We start from the raw sequence: 24,108 nt of genomic DNA, 5'->3' as shown, positions 1-24,108 counted from the left end.
GGGATACCTGTGTAATCAAGCCATAAGTTTTCATTTTGATATTTTGAAAGTTTTTTTCAGTATTAGAAACGTAATGGTTTACTTTTGGTATATCTGAACTCACTTTTCTCGTAATTTTAAATTACCTAAGTAGATGAAAGAGATTTTGATATGAAAGATTCTCCAGCGGTGTAGCGTCCTCTTAATTCATTGTCCTTACTTTTCAAATGATGCATATGGTGCTCCTAGAGCCCCTGAATTAGACAGGCCGACTTATCATCTATTTTTGCTCCAAAGAGCTAACATAAGCACAATACTAACGTAACGTTAACTTGCGAACTGTTTTGCTCCAATATTGCTTGATAGGTCAGCTCTGATAGTATAGGAGCCTTAGGTGCTCCCAAACGAGACTGCGCTGTTCATCACTCATTATCTCTATCTATTTCTTTTTTTTATCCATTACTCAATTAAGCACTTTAACTTCAATTTTAATTCCCGAATCTTATCTTTCTATGCAAGCTGTAAGCTAATTCTCATATCTTGCTATCCCTCAGTTCTTTGCTTTAAATGCTTTCAAAATTTTTGCGAATTCAACAAACGGAAATATGAGGAATTTCTAAAAAGCTGCAAATCTCCAGTCAATATGATTTTCTACGCTCATGTGATAAAAAAAAAAAAAAATTCGAAAATTTAAATCAAATTGAAATTACTTTTGATTGCTTGGTGATGACACTATCTCTACTGGCCCAATCTTTTACTCCAAGAAAACAGACCTGGTAGGCTGGCAAATGAACCAGTCTAATAACGGTTCCCATTAAACATGAAGCAACTCTGACAAATATCGTTTAAATTGAGGGATATATTTAAGCTTTACGTGATAATGAATTTACCTCAAATCAAGAACTTTAAGTTTATGTTTAAATCATGCGCAATTACTATTCAGACTGAGTGCATTTGTTGAAAAGTAGAGGAGGAATGTCTCTCTCATCCGAATGTTAAGTTTGCTGTTCCTCACAACTTCCCTTCGGGGCATTTAACTTGTCATTACGCAATAATACTTCACGTTCTCGGAAGTACGAGGTCACATTCCGCAGGTCATAAGAACAGTGATACCCCCCCCCCTTAATGTCTGTTCTTCTACGGTTGATTTTCAACTTTAAAAAAAATTACCTTGATGAAAATGCTAGGAGGGGTGAGAATATTATTTATTTTTAGGATTAAAGTGATTGGAGGAAATCTGTAGAAGAACCATTTTTTTTCTTTTCATTCAATTTATCTTTATTTGCATTCATTATTTCAATTTCATCGAGAAATGCAGTAAATGTAGTTTTCGTTTTATTTTTCAATTCGGACTAATATTGAAAACAGAACTAGTTTTAAAATGTTACGCCTGCATATTCGTATATTGTATTTAGTTTTTTACTCCTTATATGTTTGAAGCTCGCAATTTGATTTTTTACTTTAAACTAAGTAAGGTGTAAAATATTACCAATACTTTTGATTTTTTTAAATTTCTCATGTTTCTTGCATTAATATTACAAATATATCTATTTATATACATATAGGAATCAGATGAAACTGATCGTGTCGAACATATGAACGCCCTTATATAAAAGGGCAAGATGAAGAAAAAAAATGAGACATAATTTAATATTTATAGTAAATACTTAATTTAAAATTCAAAAAGCATAAAATTGAAATATTTTAATTGTATTTTTAAGATTTTTTCTTAACATTGCTTTTTAAAGCTTCAAGTTTGTTATTGAAAAGGGAGGTTAGTCAAGAATAATAATAATAAAAAATAGTTTATGTGGATTACACTTGGAGCAAAGCAATTTTGCAATATATACCATCCGGCCGTGAAGAATTACCTGGGTTTTAAAATGACAAATTACTTAAATATTTTAAAAGTTATTAAACTTTTTTGAAGATCGCCGGGGTGGCGACTTTTTCCCACCTAGATGAATATTATCACTGTTTTATTCTCAGTTTTTGCAAATTTTTATGAGTGCAGCATTTGAGTAAGTTTTTAAATAGTAAAAAAGTTAGACCACAGATTCTTCATTTTCACTAAACTGGCTTTTCACCATATTTCCGTTTTGCTCTATTTTCATAATAGAGATCGTTAGCTATAGATAGGCTAAACTTGACCTAACAGTCGTGAGTAACTGTACAAACTCGCATATTATTCGCTAAAAAGCATCATTTCATACGACAACGGCCTTAAATTGATATTGCTAATTGGGAAAAAATATTATTTGAAAATTTGTAAACTTGAAGCTTGATTTTAAAATAAATTTCGATGCGACTTAAATTGACAATAAGCTTCAATTACTGAAATTAACGTATTAAGAAAATCAATTTCAGATAATTTTATTTAATTCAACTCATTGAATTGTGTCATAAATTAAATATATCTATTTGTGCTGAGAACTTTTAATTTTACTGTCTTGATCTAACTTTTTTTTTCTTTTTTCTAACTTCTTCATTCTAAATGTGATGTTTTAAAGTGCGTGGAATTGGCAAAAAAACACCAAAAAACACATTAACGTTCTAAAAACATTTAAAGCCAAAATTAAACTTTTCATTACTTAAAAGTAAGGTCACCGTCTTTGGTTCTTCTCAATTTAATGTGTACACGTCGTTGGATTCCTCAGCGTTCGTTTACTCAAAATGGAAAACCACAGGAATTCTTTTCAAATAGTCTGTCTTGCCCGCGGAGTCGCATGCTTCCTGGACTCCCTCTGCGTAATGATGCTCCTTGCTTCTTGAATTAAACTAACCGTACCTAATTGAAGTTTGAAAAGTATATTTCAAATCTACCTGTGGAATAATTTATTATTTACAGCTATAATCAAATATTATAATAAGTTAATTATAATGTTTTGAACGTTATTAGCCAAGTTTTGACATTGTTCAGAAAATTTGTGCAGTGTTGTTATCTAGAGAAAATTCCAAGAAACCAAAAAAATTTATCTCGAAATATTTTGAACAGCTTGGATTTATGTCTTTTTTTTCTTGCTTTTTTTAAAACATTATAGCTCATCACTTGATTGCTTTAAGCTATTCAATGCTGATCGGCCTGTGTAGAGGGCAGGGAACTGCCCTTGCATCAGAAAGATCCTGGCTTCGAATCCCGGGCAAGGCATGGATGTTTCTTTCTCTCTTTGTGTGTTCTATGCCCTTTCTCCTTTGTGTGTGAATGTGACCCGCCCTATAAACGGGTTGCGGTTGTGTGAATGGCTTAGCAGTAGTCGAATTCCTGGCCATAGATGGCGCCACTGAAAAACAAGAACAATCGTACCCCCACAGCCTAAAAACAGGCATACCACAAAAGAAGAAAAGCCATTCAATTGGTTTAGTTGGGGTTTTTTTAAAAATTACCTTTTTATTTATTTAATTTTCATTTCAAAGAAAGATGAACATCTGTATTTTTTTGTGCTCTTGCTTTCGGGGGGATAATTCTTGGCCTTATGAATTGCTTGCTATATCTTTGGTGGCAATTCTGAGCATGCCAAAGCGTGTGCTTCACAGCCACATGCCGAAAATCACCTTTCAAGTGTACATATAGGGGCTGGAAGTTACGCTCTAAAAAATAAATAAAAGTGCACCTTTTGTTTACCTTAAAATTCAAGTTTTTTTTTTTCAACTATTAGAAAAAAGTTAAATACGGGAACTGCTGTTTTGAGGAATTATCTATTAATCTTTATTCCCTTCTTCGATGTATTTATTTTTCGTATTAATTTTTGTTCTTAGTTTCAATTTTTTTATACATCATAAGATTTTGATTTTTCTTCATCTTATCACAGTATAGCCTTCTCCAGTTCTTGCCTTTTCAATTCTATGTTCAATTAATCTCAATTTTTGATTTACATGTTTATAATCTTATTCAAATAGCAAATCTTTAAATTTTTCATTACATCATTGTGTATTATACTTAATCGACATATTTTATGACAATCTATGTAAACCTGGTGTTATACCATTATGTGCTCTTATGATTCGTTATGATATGTTCCTTTTCTAAAAAAATTAAAGTGAAAATAGAGATCTGGTACTTAATAGAAAGTTGTAGCGTATCGATTATTCAATTCCAATTCACTAGTATATAAGACATGTTAACTCGATTCTATGTTTGGGTATCTTTTCATAGATGAATGGTGACATTTTATAAGTCATTGAACAGACGACCCAAATTTTCAGTTTACGGCTACAAATGTTAAACTCCGTAGCCTTGTAATTTTGAACCCAATCCAGAAGGCAAGGGGACTTCTTTATCAAGTATTGGGTGAAACTTATCTTTATGGAGGATTTTTTGATGGAACTAACCCGCATTTGCGTTACATGGAGAGGAAAACCACGGAAACCTCCCATTATTAGCCTCACGGCAAAAGGACTCTAACCCATGATCCATCTACCACTGAGGATATTGTTACGTAAGCACTGTGGTCTGTGCGATCCGGGTGGGGAATTCGTATCAACCAGCCATTGCTGGGATTCGAACCCGGTTCACCTCATTGGAAGGCGAACGCTCAATCCCTTGATCCACCAAGGCTAGTAGGTTAACATTGTCAATAACACTAGCATCGCATTGGTGACACCGATGTGATTTAAACACGCCCACCTCAACTGACACGCCCAATTTGCTTTGAACACGCCTGCTGCTATAAATTGTCCACATTGAACAGTTGACTATTTGTGACTGCAACACTGTCCTAATCACACTGTTCCTACTGTCTCGAAAACACACAACGTCGGCCTGTATACACTCTACTACTAATGACGACGACACAGGAGCGACCACGTCCGTGATCTTAATACAGCTCTGGCGGCTTCTCACAAAACAGCAATGAATCAACTAGTGGTATTCGTTCATCGAATTCTATCACAGATAAAATTCTGCTGGAGAAGTACTGCAGCGTGTCAATTATTAAATTTCAATTAGCTAGTATACAAGACTTGTTGCCGACCGGCCTGTGTAGGGAGCAGGGAACTGCCTCTTCATCAGAAAGGTCCTGGGTTCAAATCCCGGGCAAGGCATGGATGTTTCNTCAGCGTTCGTTTACTCAAAATGGAAAACCACAGGAATTCTTTTCAAATAGTCTGTCTTGCCCGCGGAGTCGCATGCTTCCTGGACTCCCTCTGCGTAATGATGCTCCTTGCTTCTTGAATTAAACTAACCGTACCTAATTGAAGTTTGAAAAGTATATTTCAAATCTACCTGTGGAATAATTTATTATTTACAGCTATAATCAAATATTATAATAAGTTAATTATAATGTTTTGAACGTTATTAGCCAAGTTTTGACATTGTTCAGAAAATTTGTGCAGTGCTGTTATCTAGAGAAAATTCCAAGAAACCAAAAAAATTTATCCCGAAATATTTTGAACAGCTTGGATTTTTGTCTTTTTTTTTCTCTTTGAAAACATTATAGCTCATTACTTGATTGCTTTAAGCTATTCAATGCTGACCGGCCTGTGTAGGGGGCAGGGAACTGCCCTTGCATCAGAAAGATCCTGGGTTCGAATCCCGGGCAAGGCATGGATGTTTCTCTCTCTGTGTGTTCTATGTCCTTCTCCTTTGTGTGTGAATGTGACACGCCTTATAAACGAGTTGTGGTTGTGTGAATGGCGTAGCAGAAGTCGAACTCCTGGCCATAGATGGCGCCACTGAAAAACAGGAACAATCGCACCCCCACTGCCTAAACAGGCATACGACAAAAAAAAATAATAAGACTTGTTAACTCGTTTGGATACCTTTCCATAGATGAAGATTGTCATTTTCGATAACACCCGCTCCATAGAGTAATAGTCCCTACAACTTCAACGTTTTATTTTTAAATTTTATTTCTTCTTTAAAGCAAGCTGGTGTGACTGATTTGCTTATATTTTTTTTAAATCGATGTAGCTGAAAGTTTAGACATAATGAAATCGTCGGCGTATTCTTTAAATCGGCATCAAAAAGAACCGAAGTTGAGCAAGTAGACTCATTTTCTAATCCTTGAGTCGGTGAAGCGTGTCCGACATCTGTGGCGTGCCATTAATAAATTTTCGTTTCATAATAAGTTTATCATCTATTTCAGTCAAACTATTGTTTCCTCCCTTATCCGAGAGGCATCTTGAATGCTTGTCTTTAGAGAAAATTTTAACTTTATTTTGACTGTGATAAGAAAAAAACTTCCTTCTTATCAGTTCCTATGAAAAGAGTTTTACAATGAAAAAAAATAAATAAAAAATATCAATAAATAAAAGACGAAGCTCTTGTCGATTGGCAAACGATTGATTGAAAAACGAAAATGTTGGAAAACTATTTTGTTTAAAAAAATTTAAAAAAATAGAATTCTCCATGAATGCTCTTAACCAGTTAAAGCAGAATTTTTTATTATACATAATTTTATGTGCGTTTTTCATTATTAATTTAGGACAAAATTATATTTGGCATTTTTATAATTTATGGTTATAAAATACAGCAGGAAACACCGGTGTTTCTTTTTTGTGTGTGTGTGTGTGTTAAAGGTAAAATCTTCCAAACATGACTAACTTCCAAATAATTTTTTAAATTTGCTCTTATTTGCAGTTATTTACATTTAAAAGAAACAGTTATTTGTCATCGAATATTCTTTATAATTAATTGATAAGTTTTTGAATAAAATGAAAAAAAAAACTTTTTTTTTTCTTTGTTGGAATTTTTATATTTTAGTACAAATATTGTTCCGATAATCTAACAGTTTTCTTGTCCCTATTAGATTGGTTTCATAATTAATAATACTAAAATACATTTTTGCTTGGAATTAGGGAGTCTTAAGAAAATATATAAATGAGGCAAAGGTGTTCCATCTGCTTCAAAGGGTTAAAATTTATCATACTCCTCAGTCTTAAGCTTTAAAAAATGACAGTACACGATTTTTAATTAGAATTATGCGACATAGAAGAAATTTAACTCATTAATGAAATAAAAAAATTTAAAAAGATATTAAAATTAGTTAAATTCAGTGATTTTTATTTCTATTTAAAAGAACAAAAGTTTGTTTTCTTAGCGCCTTTTACTCACGGCAGGATATTTTTATAGTGAATTTATTCACATTTGTGTCCTAAAACAAAATCAATAAGACCGAAATAAAAATATTATATGCCATTAAATTGCCCAAAATGTAACTTAATGGATTGTTACTTACCTAAAAATGCTGTTGTTGCAGCTTCCTATGCCACTTGCTAATGCCATCAAACCTGCTTGTTGAAACCAAGCGAATTTAAGGAAGGTGGTGCGTTTGTTTTTCAGTGGCGCCATATATGACCAAGAATACAACTTGATCCACGCACACATCATCGCCCGTTTACAGGGAAGACCCATTCATTCATCCGCAGATCGTTTTTTGACCTGAATCAGAGGTATGGTTTGTTATTGAAACATGGAGGACTTGTGACCAAGCAGATCGTGCACCAGTCACCATTTACTAAATGGAGAGGCTTCAGTTGGTAAGGATCGAACTCTCGACCTCTTAGACATGGGCCTGACGCGCTACTAACTAGGCAATCCTGGCCTCCTAAAGATATTTAATTATAATTAAAAATTTCGGCAATCTAAGAAAAAAAACTTGCCCTGATAGGAAAACTATTTCTAAAATATTATTTTTTTAAGTGATAAAAGTTTCCCAATTGCATCAAAATATATTGGAAGCTGGGCTTCAAGAGGTTGGTTTTAAAATTGCAAAAAAGCGAATTTGGTTATATTTGTAAAAGTTTCATTTTCTTACTGGAATTTTTTTTTTACTCGTTGCTTCATCTGAATTAGGTGCAACTTTAATATACATGTTTTAGCAGAATTGTATGTCATTATAATATATATTGCAAAATTGTATATGGATTTGATTCATCATGTAATGCATATTGCTAAGTTGTGTCATATTACATAACCCCGTTTCAAATAAAAAATTATTAATTGAAAAATTCTTTGCATTTTTATGGTCTGAAAAAGCAATCTTCAATAACAATATCGGTAGAAAATATATGCCTTCCTTACAATACGCATAGCACAAAGTGGCATGGTGGGATTTAAGCAGTGGCAAAGCGGTGACTTTTTAAGAAATTAATTAAAATTGAACAAATTCTAATCCATAAGGCGGAAACTATTTGGAATTTAGTAAAGCTATGCCAACCAATAATTTAACAAATTCAACAATTTGGCTGTCAGATACTGTTATATGTGTGGAATGGATAAACATACGTATGTGAACCAATGTTTACGTTTGTGAACGTAAAGTCATAATATCGTTCGAATTTAACTAGCGTTAATCTAAAAAATCTAATTTTGTAGACATCTTCAAGAATAAACCGGCTTCAAGAATCAAGTTGATCTAGACAACTTAGTAGTAAAAAAAAATTTTAATGGTACATTTATTGATGACTAAATGTTCATTAATTATTTAGAACTAGCCAGCTTTGGTGAACAGCTTAGTCACTTACCAAAATTACCATGCAAAACACATAAACTTTAAATGTGACCAAGCCAAATGCACAGCACAACTGTTTTTAAATACTTTAATTATTCAAACCCTCCTCCAATTCTAACATCTTAATTAGTTTTAAATAATATATTAGCCAATTTTTTTCACAGTCTAGTTGTCGTTAGCGCGGAATTACTCTGATTTTCATTTTAACTACTATTTCCAAGAGATGTCCTCGCAAATTTTCGTAATCTATATATATATATATATATTTCTCTTACATGGCGACAAAAAAAAGCCTCCCCGAATTGCAATGCTAGAAAATCGACCAATGATTGCCGATAAAAATGTCACATGCCAAATCTAGCTGAGGTGGCTCAACATATAGCGCTTTTAAAAACGGAAACTGAAATAACCAGAGAGATCATTCTCACCAAATGTGGTCTCTTCCAAAATTCACTATCAGCTGCGGCACTCTCATACTATTAGGCTAGGCAGAAGTGAGTAGTCTTTGTCGATCTCTATTCTAGTATTTTGTTGAAAGCGCTTTTTTTCACGCCAAAATTTTAACCTTTTTAAAGAGATATCAGTTTTAGAAATTTTATCTTAAAATTTTATACTATAGCACATTTCTAATAGGTTTAACGATTTACAAGTCATTTACTTGAATTCAAATTTATTTTAATGACTTAGTATTTACTAAAAAGATGCAATTTAAAAAAAAAAGTTGTTATATGGATTCGAACGATTGTTTTGAATTCTCAGAATTGCGTGCATTTGCAATGTACCAAAGTTAGTAGTGAGCGAAGCAAACTATATAAGATTGCGTAGCAATTTTCGGGGGTTGGCGAGCGTTAGCGATTAGGGGGCGCAGCCCACTAGTAATTTAAAATCTGTTTTGAACAGCCATTAAATCACACTAACCACCGTAAATTTGAGTTCGAGACATTTCAGTATAGTAGGCAGAAGTAATCTAATTATTTCCTTCTCGGTCGTGAGACATCGTCAGCGGTATACACGGATCATGGGTTGAAGTTCCTTTGCCGTCAGGCTAACCGTGGGAGGTTCAAGTGGTCTTCTCCATGTATTACAAATGTGGGTTAGCTTCATCGAAAAAAAACCTCCATTGAACAAATTTTTCCAAATACTTGATCCAGGAATTCCATTGTCTTCTGGATTGGGTTCAAGATTACAAATCTACGGAGTTAAACTTTAGTAGTCGTAAACCCAAAAATTGGGCCGGCTGTTCAACGGCGGTTATAAAATAAAATAAAATGTAAAAAAAAAAATGCGATGAAGATGTAAAAACAGCCCCTATAATGTATGCTTTCCTTAGTACGTAACTGTTGCTAATTGGTATGAGGGTTGCAAGCAGCTTGTCCTATCTCATCGTATCTCTTAAGGAATGATTGGCATTCTGTGTCAAGGACGAGCCAATAATTCTTAAGGACAGTTTTAACTGGCAGGTAGATGACCTTCTGGGATCAGGAGATGTTTTGATACCCCAACTCACCTGATATTGGGTGACAATTTATTACAGATTAACGGTGACCTTTCAGATTTAGTCTCTCGTGCTTTTGAACTATTAAGCAACTAAAAGTTGCATTGCTTAATATTAATAACTTTTTTAAGATTCTCTATATAGTCTTTCGAAAGAGTTAGTTTTTAACATATATTGACTTTTAAATATTAGTTAATAATGTATACTTTATTTTGAATGAAACCAAGCACTTTTTTTATAAACGGCGTTGAACAGACGGCCCGATTCTAAGTTTACGATCATCGATGTTCAACTCAGTAACCTTGTAATTTTGAACCCAACCTAGAAGACAAGGTAACTCCTGGATCAAGCATTAAGACAAATTAGTCTTCATTGAGGACTTTTTGATGGAACTAAACCTCATTTGTGTTACATAGAGAGGAAAATCCTCCCCCGTTTAGACCGACTGGGTTCTATCCCATGATCCGATAATCACTGATGATATTTTACGTCATCTCCATGGTTGATGCGAGCAGGGAGTTGAATTCCTATTAACTAGCCACCAGGGATTAGAACTGGGATTAGAACTTGGGTTATCTCATTGGCAGTTGAAATTTGAAAAGAAATAGAGATTTCAGAAAAAAGGAATTGATTTGAGTTTAAAATTATAATTTATTTTAGGAGTAAATTGTTTTTCATTTTAACAATTAACAATACAAAATATATTTTTTACTGTGCAATTTTTTACACGTAGTTCTAAGACTTTTATTGCGCACCTTTAAAAATATAAATGTTTTTATTTTTAGATTTTTTCAAAAACCAAATTCAAAAAAAGCTTCTACTGGAAATTCGGGGTGACTGCTCAGATGTAGCCTGATTAATTTAAAACTTTAATGAAAAGTGGAGACTTCCGCCAATAACGGAATCAATTCTTCATTTCACTTGTATAAACTTTCAATAGCATTTATACGTGAAGTATTTTAAGTTTTTTTTTATTTAAATCGATGAAAAAAATTTTTGAATGAAATAATTATAACATGAATTATATAAGGAAACTTTTTTTTAAACGATAAAAAAGCGAAAAAAGAAAACAGTAACTTACCCAAACGAAATCACTAAATCCATAATTGTTCTAACTATTCATATTTTTTAATGTTTAAAAATTAAGATTCATCGTCGATTGAGATTAATGGTTCTTAGAATTTCATTGTGTCTGTGATTGTTTGTACTTGTTCATCTATTGTTTGTACTTGTTCATCTATTGTTTGTACTTGTTCATTTATTGTTTGTACTTGTACATCTATTGTTTGTACTTGTTCATCTGTTTTATTTTATCATAACATTTCAAATATTCACTTTTGTGTTTTTAACTATCACAATATTGTTTTGATTTGCTCTTGTTGTTTTCTCTCAAACAAAAGTTTACACACGTTCTATCTAACTTAACAGTATAAAATTTTCGTAATCTTTTGTATTCATTGAAGCGTTTCATACAAGTTAAGCCAATAATTNGATGATATTTTACGTCATCTCCATGGTTGATGCGAGCAGGGAGTTGAATTCCTATTAACTAGCCACCAGGGATTAGAACTGGGATTAGAACTTGGGTTATCTCATTGGCAGTTGAAATTTGAAAAGAAATAGAGATTTCAGAAAAAGGAATTGATTTGAGTTTAAAATTATAATTTATTTTAGGTGTAAATTGTTTTTCATTTTAACAATTAACAATACAAAATATATTTTTTACTGTGCAAATTTTTTACACGTAGTTCTAAGGACTTTTATTGCGCACCTATAAAAATGTTTTTATTTTTAGATTTTTTCAAAAACGAAATTTAAAAAAAGTTTCTACAGGAAATTTGGGGTGACTGTTCAGATGTAGCATGATTAATTTAAAACTTTACTGAAAAGTGGAGACTTCCGCCAATAACGCAATCAATTTTTTATTTGATTTGTAGAAATTTTCAATAGCATTTATACGTGAAGTATTTTAAGTTTTTTTAATTTAAATCGATGAAAAAATTTTTTAAATGAAATAATTATAACATGAATTATGTAAAGAAACTTTTTTCAAATAATAAAATTGCGGGAAAAAAAAGAAAACACTAACTTTCCCAAACGAAATCATTAAATCCATAATTGTTCTAACTATTCAAATTTTTTAATGTTTAAAAATTAAGATTCATCATCGATTGAGATTAATGGTTCTTAGAATTTCACTGTGTCTGTAATTGTTTGTACTTGTTCATCTGAATATAACAAAAACAAACGTTTTATATATCACATCTACATTTATAAAATCTTTTATTTTATAAAATTTCAAATATTTACTTCTCTGTTTTTTTAACTTTCACAATATTGTTTCCATTTGCTCTTGTTTTCTTTCGAACAAATGTTTACACATGTTCTTTCTAACTTAACAGTATAAAATTTTCTTAATCTTTTGTACTTATTGAAGCGTTTCATACAAGTTAGATTAAATAGTGGTTAAACAAAACCAGATAAAATAATACCATTGTTAACAAGAACGTTATAGAAAAGTAAATGCTTTGTTTTTCGTCACCTTATAGTACATTATTCCATACTATCTTCAAAAGGAATTTAAACACGCTTACTAAATGGAATTTGGTAATAAAAATTTATAAATCTATGCATGGATTTTATTTGTAAGTATGATATATAATTTATACTAAAGCTATATTTTTAATTATGGTAAATGCATTTTCAATTTATTCAATGGTAAATACATGGGTAAGAGTCCTTTTGCCATCAGGCTAACCGTTGGAGATTTTCGTAGTTTTCGTGGTTCCTATCCATGTAACACAAATGCGGGTTAGTTCCATGAAAACTTCATCCACGAATGGAAGTTTCTCCAAATACTTGATCCAGGAGTTCCCTTGTCTTCCAGATTGTGTTTAAAATTAGAAGGCTACAGAGTTCGGTAATCGTAACTCAAAATTGTGTCGGCTCTTTAACTACGGTTATAAAATAACAATAAAAAACATCAGTCAAAAGTGTTCCTGAAATTAAATTAATAATCTTAATTTTGAATATATATGTGTATATATGTATATACTTGTATATATGTATGTAAATGTATATTGTGCTGACAGATGAATAATTTCTGACGAAACATGATGAATTTTATAAAAAAATATTTTATTGAATGAGCTATAACAACATATTCTATTCCAATTTAGATGAAATCATAGCCGAAAGTTCATTTAATCATCGATCGGTTGTTTTAAAAATTCTCTCGTTCGTTCGCGATTATCGTTCCTCAGTCACTCTATCGTCTTCTTAATAATATTTCTTCATTTTGCTAACCAGGTCAAATTTAAGCGGATCCTTAAATTTAATAAATTCGTGATATATATTATCATATTATATTTTTATTTCCTTTTTTTTTAACAACATGCCAATTTAATAACAAAAATCTTCAGCAAATTGTAACAGTTTCGTTCAATTGGTTCAACAATTGGTTTTTTGCTAATTAAATTTAAACTGCAAACTTCTTCTCGCTTACGAAAATTTCGTAATAAGTAATTTGTACTAAATTTTACTTTCTATAAGGCTGAAATAGGTAGAAAAATTAAAACCCTTTTTTCTAGTAATATGCATTTAAATAAATCAGATCTTTGATCTTAAAGAAAAACTTCTCTTCGTCTCAACGGTGGTGTCTCCATCTAGGAGTAGATGTAAGAAGTTATTTTGGTATTGTTGATCAATCAGTGAAGTCATATTTCAGAGAAGTACTCGAATAATACAGTGCAAACTTAATAAATTTAATTTGCCCATTGATTTTTTTTAATAAAAATTTGTATCTCTTTCTGTTAAAAATATTTAATTTAAAATTAAATAATAGATTTTAGATTGAAGATTATAATCTTGTTTTTGTGAGTTTTATGTTTTGAATACTTAAATTCGTTATTGCGAATTTTCACACAAATACACATCATACATAATGTAAAGTACTTTAGAAAAACCAATCCAAGGTTATTTTCTGTTATCTACAGATTATAGTAGTCCTCGAAATTTGCTCGAAATATTTACTATGGTAAAATTTCACGTACAAAATTAACGAGTTGGAAAATGGTCGGCTCATCATTGATGGTCGGCTCATCACGCATTCTGAAGTTTAACTTTGGAATGAATAAAAAGTTATTTGGCATAAAGATGAGGTTGGTAAGATTGGCAGTTAATGAAATGTAATTAAATAAAGCAATTTAATCTTAAGAAAAGAATGGGGGGGATAGTATGATTTAAAATGCATTGGCCTTTTTTTGTGTGGAAAAAAACAATAGTTTTTTGAGTGAAAATTAGTAGTGTGTAATAAAAAAAAAAGTTTAATAACTCACATTTTTCAAATTGAAAATTCTAAACCGTTGTCCCTACCTTAATTATTTCTTTAATGACAGCATACTTATTTTCTTCTAGAAACAGCGTCGAAAGGTTTATTTTTACTTTAGGTAAATACCCAATTCCAGGTACCTGAACCACCTTAGTAATATTTCCCATTTTGCTCCGTTTTTTTTAATCAAATTTTTAAGGGAACATCCTGCAGTCTTTGGAGAAAAAAAATTCTCAGATACATCTACTGCTTTAACGTAGACCAAACAATACCAAAATAACGTGTACAAATGTCAGTTTTCCAAACATTTCTGAGGAATTATCTGGTAAAAGATAAAACTGTCAAGAGTAACTGTAATTATCCGTACATACCAAAATTTCGTGTATAAATACCAGGTATGCACCAAATTTTACACATTTTTTGCTTTTAGTACTTTATTAGTTAAGTATCTTTAGTGTTCTATTGTGGCATCACAAATAGCATTTTATCGTCGTGATTTAAATTTTATTTGCCTTTTCTGCACTAAATATTGAAAATGGATTTTCTTTGATTTCTTTAGAATAAAATGTGGGAGATGAGTACTATGGAACGAAGATACTCAGTGCCCCCAAGCACCCTTTCAGATCCTTCTGGACGATGTCAAACGACAGAAGACTTACATGCATGGAGTATCTATAGGCAAAATCTTAACTCAGATTTCACAGACAGCGCTCTTGGTAAATATTCTTCGAAATTCCTCTTTTCATGCTATTTTATTTTATAAGTCAATAAAAATGAGACAAAATTTATAAGTCACGAAAACTTTGTTAGTTACCGAAGTCAAGAATTAATTATTTAATTACACTTACTGTTGTGCATTTGGCTAGGTTGCCATTAAAGTTTATATGTGGTACTAGATAATTTTGAGAAATGTCCAAGCTGGTTGCAAATGACGGCAAGCTTATTTAAAACTTATTATAATGTAGAACTTTATAATAAAATTAAATTGGGAAATGTCAGAATTTTTACTAGTTCTTACTCTCTATATTTCTAAATTTACTAAGTTTTCAATGTTAATCTAGCTTGCCTATGTAAACTTATTGCCTGTGTTAACTACCTTGCCTATGTAACTGAAGTCTAAACATTTAGCTAATTTTTATTTTTTATGAAATTGCCAGGTTACGTCATGTAAACTCATAGGTAAGTCCACAAAAATGTAGTTGACTCAAAATTAATTCTTGGTTCTTTTGTTTTCTAAACGAGCTCGATTGAGAAGATCAATACCAAAATTTCAGAAAAATTCAAAAATCTAAGGTAGCTGATTTTCAAGAGTTGGCGCATATTTTGTTCCATTATGTTTCAAATTTATAATTTCAAATTTATAATTTCAAAATCTAATTTTCGAAACTAAAAAGGAAATATTTTATTCCTGATACAGGCCACAAATCACAACCTCCATTCGGTAACTTCAGACTTCGTGAAAGCACTGTACAGACTATACTTAACCATCCCAAGTATGGACCTAGAGAGCGTAATTCCGAACTGGGATCGAACGTTTTCACTTACCTCAGGTTTGGGTTGCCCAGAGTGTTGCCACATCCTACAACTCACGCAAAACCCCTTAGGAACGGTTCATCCGGATATGACTCTAGCGATGACAACGGTGGATCTCCCTACATCAATGGTCGAAATCGCCGGACCAGGAGCGATCCGGATTTCCGGAACCATGTGATTCCTTCCAATGCCTCTGGCATCGATTCTGAAAGTAGGAAAGCATCCCGCCTAAAGGCGAGCAGTGAAGCAGATCTTTTGAGTGTTGACAATCGGGCCTTGACGAGGCAACAAGCACTCAAAGCGAGAGAAGACGCTAGGGAAGGATATCAGAGAAATCCTATGCCAGGAAACGGTCATGTGATTTCTCCTGGTTCAAAAGCTGGATCGCATATTTCTGTCAATTCCAGGATGTCGCCAGACCATGTTTCACACCGGAGTCATTCCAAAGTAAGTAGTATTTGGCGTTTTAAAAAAATTTCCCATTTTTCTTAAATTATGCTTATTTTAGGATAAGCAAGTATAGTTCAGTGTTTTAAATAGTTTCCCGTTTTTCATTTTCATTTTTAATTACGCTTATTTTAGGAGAATCAAATAGAATTCAGTGTTTTAAATATTTCCCATATTTTAATTTTCTTCAGTTATCCTTATTTTAGGGCAAAACATATAAAATTCAGTACTTAAATTTTTGTAATTTTTCATTTTCCTTCAGTTATGTTTATTTTAGGATAAGCAAGTACAGTTCAGTGTTTTAATTAAATTGCTTTGCATGTTTCTTTTGTTGTGCATATTTTTGGGTAAGCAAGTATAATTCAGTGTTTTAAATACATTTTTCCAATTTTTCATTTTCATCTTTTTTAGTTTTGCTTATTTTAGGGAAGGGCAATACTGTGCAAACTTTTCAGCAGAAATATAGTTTGGATCAGCAGTATCCAAAACAGTATTCCATGGGATTCAAATGACCCGTATAAAGGTTACATACGCTCCGAGATTTAGGAAAAATTTTATAACCAACAATGATATTTAGATACAATCATTAATTCATCTACTTTTCAATATTAGTTATTTTTATGAAATTTAAATCATATGCCAGTAAGAATAAAAAATCTATACATATGTCTCTACTAGCAATGTAATGAATGAATTATGAAAGGTTACATATTTCAAAACAACTGCATATTTGTATTTTTCCAGTTCAGTTTTTCAATTCAAAATGAAACAAATTGAACTATCAATAAAAAGTTTCTCATAAAACATTCTTAACGTTCATAAGAGTTTTTTTTATTTTATTTCTGCGAAATCACAATCTAACTTATTTAATCTTTTTAGCGAATGCATATTTCAGAGCTTTACAGATACTTCAGATACTTTATTCCGCTGCCGGCCTCAGATATAAAAACTAATTTTAAAACTATAGAAAACTAAGTATTTTTATCAACAATGTATGTTCATAATTGTTAATAAACTTTATTAAGTCGCTGTTCCGCGATATATTTGCCATATAGAGTTCTACAGGTGAATAAAATTAAAACCGTCGGTCTCTAGTGCTATAATGAAATCTTTATATATTGATGTTGACTTAAATTGATATTATTTTATTAATAAATTATCTTAAAAATAGGACTAAATTTCGGATTATAAAACCTTGAAATTATGATTATAAACGTAAATATTTCAAACTGAAGTATTTTACTTAAATAAAGTTAATCTTAGTCTAACATATTTTTGGAAGCCTTTTTAAATTTAAATAAAAAAATTTTATGTAAGATATAAGTAAAGTAAAATAAATGTCAAAATCTGAAAATTTCAACTTTTTATGCATTGCTTTGCAAATTTATTGTTTACTTATTCCCAAACTACTATGTATTCATGCACAATAATACAAATAATTTGATATTGCCAATTAGTGTTTTTACGTGATCAAGAATTCCCTTATTTTCACTCAATTTATCTGTTTATTTCAAATACTGTCGTAATAATTAACGAACGTAACATATATCATTCCGGTATGTATGAAATGAACAGATGTAATGTGTTATTGTATCAAATCAAATTTTTAAGAAATCATAGCTTTACTGCAAGAGGATAACATCGGAAACTTAAATTCAAGCAAAAGTAACTAACTTAACTTTCTCGGTGCTTATGCCATATTTTAAAATGTTCATATTTTAAATGTAACTTCTTGAACATGAAAATTGACAATTTTTAATTCCAACAGCATATGGATGGTTTCTATAGTCACGATGCACCAATGCTGAACGAAAGGTTTTTTCCAAAAGACAGTTTTTATTCCTCCTTACCAGGAGCTAACAACGATGGAGGTTTACCAAGATATCCTCACTTACAAGTACGAGACCTTAGCTACGAATTAGATATGTCTTCTGCATGGCATACTTTATGTGGTGGTGCCCGGACAAAATTAAGAATGTTGGAAGGTTTGTCATTTGAAGCAAGAGGTGGCGAAATATTGGCTATAATGGCTACTACAGGTAAAAATTAAACAATATGTATGATTGACTTTAAATAATTGAAATATAGTTTTATTATTTTGAAATCATATTTTTATTAAAGATTATCTCATTTTTTTAGTGGAAACTATTTTTAAATCTCTTAATATTTGAGGGTTTAATTCATTTTTAAAAGTGGTAATACTTTGACTGAGATTTTTGGATCCGTTTCCATTGAAGCTTTGGCGCAATACTTAGCTAATATGCAAATAAACTGATTAGCTCTGTTATAGTATGGAATCAATATTTTCGACGTTTTACCTTGGCATAGAGTAAATGAGCGGCTTCCGTTTTTTTTAAAGATCAAAAGTTTTTCTCGTATTTCCTTATAACAACGTTCTCATTTAATTCTCATTAATTTCTCATGATTCACATTTAGTTGTAATATTATTTTAAGCCGTTTAATTCTTCGTATTATAATTAATTTTCAGTTAATTAGTTAATTTTGCGATTCGTTCATCTGATTAGCTGATATAATTCATTTTCAGATTTTAGTTAGTCTACTAATTTATTGATTGTTTGATTGTACTAACTTGATTTAGATATCGAAAAATAAATAACACTTTGTAAATGTAAGCGTACAGAACCGTTGTTGTTGTTCCAGTAAAGATCTTATTTTCACTTAAACGAGAGTTTAGTCGGTAATGGGTAGATTAGCTAGGTTATGCGCCCATTGTGAGAAATTAGACAATTTTCAGCACTATAACAGATCACTCTAGTTTGCACATTATCCCGATAATATACAGCAGGGATCCCCAACCCCATGTCCGCGGGCACCATACACAAGAATATTAATACTAATTATATTCATATGTTAAATTAATTTTTAAAATTAAGTTTTTTTAGCACTATATGTAGTGTTTATTATTACCTATGTCTGATAAGTATAAATTTATCTTGAAAAAATATATGGTGCCCGCCATTCGACCGATATTCTAGTATTTGCTCTTAGGTACAAAAAGGTGGGACCCCTGATGTACAGAATTACTTATTTCTGCACTTAAGCATTAAAACTTACTTCACTTTATCTCTTTATTTTTGGTTTAAACTTGCTCTAGAAATATCGGACGCAAATAAATTTGGTAATTTTTTTTCAAAAACTAACCAGCATTTGTTGAATTTTCACTAAATTTTTCCTTACGTGTTATGTTTGATGACTTGATAAAATTAAAAGCTAATAATTTAGTCGAAGTAAAAAATTATAAAATTATACACTTGGCATATTATCAAATTTTAATCACAGAAACAATTTTGAATCACGCAAATATTCATATAAAAATAATAAGTAGTAAACAAAATTTTTTAATTTTTATAAACATTTTAATAATTTTGTAAATGTTTCTGAATGTTTTTTGCGCTGCAATTCCGTTCTGATTTTGACTTTGTGACATATTCTCAAATTGTTCAAGAGAGTATTTTTAGAATAAAAAACTATTTCCATGCGGACAATAAGATGTTTCTGTGAACTGGGCCATTGTCTAATGCCCATTAGAATTTGTGAAGTACCTATAAACAATACCAATAAAAAGTTTGATGTAAAAATTCCCCTTTTAGAAAACTTTTCATTCAGTACTATATCGTCTAAAGCCCATCAGTTATATATTAATTTTATTTTAAATGTTATATAACAAATTAGCAATACTATTTTAATGCTAATAATTACAATAATAAAAAAATAAGGTTTAGATTAATCTTTCAATTTATTAATTGTATCTCTAAAAAAATATATATATTTCTACCTTTTAACATTTTTTGAACCCGATTCGGTATATGTTAAAATGAAAACCAAAATTTAAAACCTTCTACTTTTCCTGAGTATTTGTTTAACTTAATAGTTCTCATTCTGAATATATATTTAGTTTCAGTGAATCGTTTAAATATTTCGCCCTATATATATATTAAGAAAAATAAAGACTTTGAAGTTTTGTTTCTGTAATTCGAAGTTAAAATTTGATATGTATTTGAGCAAAAATTACATTTTCGATAGTAAAAAAAATACTCTAAAGGATTCCTTTTGTTTTTTAATTTCCTTACAAAAGTTATCATTTTGTACTTATACTATAAGATGAAGTAAGATCTAAAACTTAGTGTACTTCCATTCAATGCTTCTTTGTTGTGTTATACTTAAGTTTCATATTATTTAAATATTTATCAGAGAATTGTCAAGTATTTTACGAAGTAAGTCTTTTTATAAATATTAATTTATTTTATACACTGTAGTTTTTTTTATGCATGATATTACGAAATATCAGCCTTAAAGTAATGTAATATTAATTTATAAATTTAAATGAAATATATTGTNTATCTATAGCCATTATGGCGAACTAATAAAGTTTGAAAATATCCTATCTGTAACTCCGAACTGCTCGACCGTAGCGCTTCAAAACCGGCGCCAATCGATTCCTCGTGGCCAAAAACCCCAGACCCCCAAGTTTACCGGAGTTTATTAATTCTGGGGCGATTTTCGACTTGGCAACCATTCCTCGTATTATAGTATAAGATTTTTATCTAATTAGTTGATTTTGTTCATCTGATTAGCTGATACAATTAATTTTTAGATTTTAGTAAGTCTGCTAATTTATTGATAGTTTGATTGCATTAACTTGATTTAGATACCGAAAAATAAATAACACTATGTAAATGTAAGCGTACAGAAACGTTGTTGTTGTTCCAGTAAAGATCTTATTTTCACTTTAACGAGAGTTTAGTCGGTAATGGACAGATTAGCTAGGTGATGCGCCCATTGTGAGAAATTAAACAATTTTCGGCACTACAACAGATCACTCTAGTTAATTTGCACATTATCCCGATAATCTACATAATTACTTATTTCTGCACTTTAGCAGTAAAACTTACTGCACTTTATCTCTTTATTTTTGGTTTACAGTTGCTCTAGAAATATTAGACGAAAATAAACTTGGAGATTTTTTTTTTAAATTAACCAGCATTAGTTGAACTGAGTTTTTCCATACATGTTATGTTTGATAGCTTGATAAAATTAAAAGTTAATAATTTAGTTGAAGTAAAAAATTACAAAAATTATACACCTGGCGTATTTATCAAATTTTAATCACAGAAGCAATTTTGAATCACACAAATGAATATTTGCGTGATTTAAATTTATTTTATAGAAATAATAAATAAAATTTTGTAATTTCTATAAAATTTTTAATAAAAATTTTGTAAATGTTTTTGAATGTCTTTTGTGCTGTAATTCCGTTCTGATTTTGACTTTGTGACATATTCTCAAATTGCTCAAGAGAGTATTCTTAGAGTAAAAAAACTATTTCCATGCCGACAATAAGATGCTTCTGTGTATTGGGCTGTTGTCTAATGCCCATTAGAATTTGTGAAGTACCTATAAACAATACCAATAAAAAGTTTGATGTAAGAATTCCACTTTTAGAAAACTTTTCATTCAGTACTATATCGTCTAAAGCTCATCAGTTATATATTAATTTTATTTTAAATGTTATATAACAAATTAGTAATACTATTTTAGTGCTAATAATTACAATAATAAAAAATAAGGTTTCGATTAATGTTTCAATTTATTAATTGAATCTCGAAAAAAAATATATTTCTACCTTTCAATATTTTTGAACCCCATTCAGTATATGTTAAAATAAAAGCCAAAATTTAAAATCTTCTACTTTTCCTGAGTATTTGTTTAACTTGATAGTTCTCATTTTGAATGTATATTTAGTTTCAGTGAGTCGTTTAAGTATTTCGCCTTATATATATTTTCAAAAAAAATAAGGGCTTTGAAGTTTTGTTTCTGTAATTCGAAGTTAAAATTTGATCTGTATTTGAACAAAAATTGCATTCTCGATTTCAAAAAAAATGCTCTGAAAAATTCTTTTTGTATTTTAATTTCATTACAAAAGTTATTATTTTGTACTTGACTGATACCATAAAACGAAATAAGATCTAAAACTTGGTGTACTTCCATTCAATGCTTCTTTGTTATGTTATACTTATGTTTCATATTATTTCAATAATTATTAAGGAATTGTCAAGTATTTGATGAAGTAAGTCTTAGAATAATATAATTTTAATTTATGAATATTAATTAATTATTTTATGTACAGTAGCATTGTTATGTATGATATTGCGAAGTATCAGCCTTAAAGTAATATAATTTTAATTTAGAAACATAAATTAAATATTATATAAATATTTTTGTGAATATTATTACGAAATATTAGCCTTAAAGTAATATAGTAATTTCTAAATATTAACACCAGACACTTTTTTACTGCGGATTTTCTTGCGGCTAGCGGCTTCTTGGAACTTATCTGACATATGTCAGGTTAAGAGGATATGTAATAGTAACAACATAAATATTGATTAACAATACAATATTTAAAATATTTATGTGAATAATTGCAAAGTATCAGCCTTAAAGTAATATAATATTAACGCAATAAAACTTGAAAATATTAACATTATTAAAATTTTCAGAAAATGAAGGCACTTCTTTGTTAGACATTCTTGCCAACAGACATCGTAAGTGGCGGTGTCGCTTACGAGGAGAATTCATGGTCAACGGCCTTTATCTGACTCTAAAGAAATTAGAAAAATGTGTTGCATATGTCCAGCGGCACACAGATTTTGGACCGGACATGAGTGTCCGGCAAACTTTACTCTTTACCTCCCTTTTACAAGAACCGGATAACAACAGGGGTTTCGATACGAAGAGTAGAGTGAGTATCATTATTTTGTTAATACTAATCCAACTTTTTATTGGAAAAAAATTGGATTTTAAGAATTACTTTTGTGTTGAACTTTTCCTAATGGATTTGCACGCTTTTGTTACTTTCGAATTATTTATTTTTTGTCACAGTTGAAAGAGAAGGTCTGCTTACTCATGCGTCACTTAAATTATCGCCAAACTCTGATATACGGAAGTTTTGGCCCATTTGTCAGTTACACTGTAAATAGAAATTTTCATTCCAAAGTAATCACTTCATATTTTTGGAAATCATCAATCACCCTTTGAACGAACCATAAAGAGTAATGAAAAAGAAATAAGCGTTTTTGGAACTAAAATAGTCTTTTGAAAAAGTGTGTAGCAGTTTTTAACGTATTAATTTTACTTTGTAAGAGTATGTGTGCCTTTGCTATAATTTCTGAACTGTTTGGGAATGCTCTTGCTATTTCTCTGTTGGGACTATTTTTTTTCTTTTAATGTTATGTTTAAATACGTTTTTATGATTGATTTATGAAAAGAAATTCGTTTTGTTTATTACATAATTTATCATAGTTTTTTACATAAAGTATTTATGATATTCTGAAGATCATTTTTCTTTTGGCGGGATATTCAAAACGAACGAGTTTCATAAATTCTGTGTTTGTAACTGCAAATAAGCTAGTAGAGAAATGATCGAACAAAGGAATGCGTAACGAACAAGAGAAAGTATCACCCCATAGACTCTCTTCTTGACCCCACGCTAACCTTTATTTTTATCCACATTCATGAAAACATAAAGACCTTCATTAGTTATTATTTTTGAATCTTCTCAAATTATCACCGGGTGGCCTCACAAATCAAAATAGCTTCTACCGACATTAAAAAGACTAACTAAATAAGCGAGTAGTATACTTCCCATGACGTTATGAATGTTTAAAAAAATTTAAGCTATTGAATAAATTTATTTTTGATCTATTTGCTTAATTCGAAATCTAAATTGCCGACTTCTATATTTTTTGATTTCTTATGACAACGATAAGATTTTGAGGAAAAGAATCTCATTTACAAGCTAATTCTTATCCAATCGAGAACAAAAACTAAGAAGCAAAAAAGTTCAGAATTTT

The 24,108-nt window shown here is 30.6% G+C and overlaps 1 protein-coding gene across 4 annotated transcripts in view; it reads left to right on the top strand.

The window, feature by feature from the left end:
- LOC107450794 (ATP-binding cassette sub-family G member 8) overlaps positions 1–24,108 on the top strand; it is a 66,122-nt gene that overhangs the window by 25,061 nt on the left and 16,953 nt on the right. For 2 of the 4 annotated variants that reach the window (XM_043054536.2, XM_071183294.1), the window contains 4 exons: positions 14,814–14,970; positions 15,672–16,234; positions 18,003–18,273; positions 22,756–22,997. In XM_043054536.2, coding sequence (XP_042910470.1) covers positions 14,820–14,970; positions 15,672–16,234; positions 18,003–18,273; positions 22,756–22,997 — 1,227 coding nt within the window. In that variant the 5' untranslated portion in view covers positions 14,814–14,819. Of the gene's footprint in view, positions 1–14,813; positions 14,971–15,665; positions 16,235–18,002; positions 18,274–22,755; positions 22,998–24,108 lie in introns of all 4 variants that reach the window. The other 2 variants (XM_043054485.2, XM_043054442.2) reach the window with 1 other exon arrangement.

The sequence above is a fragment of the Parasteatoda tepidariorum genome, chromosome 7 (assembly GCF_043381705.1).
Source record: "Parasteatoda tepidariorum isolate YZ-2023 chromosome 7, CAS_Ptep_4.0, whole genome shotgun sequence".
NCBI lineage: Eukaryota > Metazoa > Arthropoda > Arachnida > Araneae > Theridiidae > Parasteatoda > Parasteatoda tepidariorum.
Note: the sequence above shows the minus strand (reverse complement) of the source record. Positions and strands in the feature narration are given on the sequence as shown.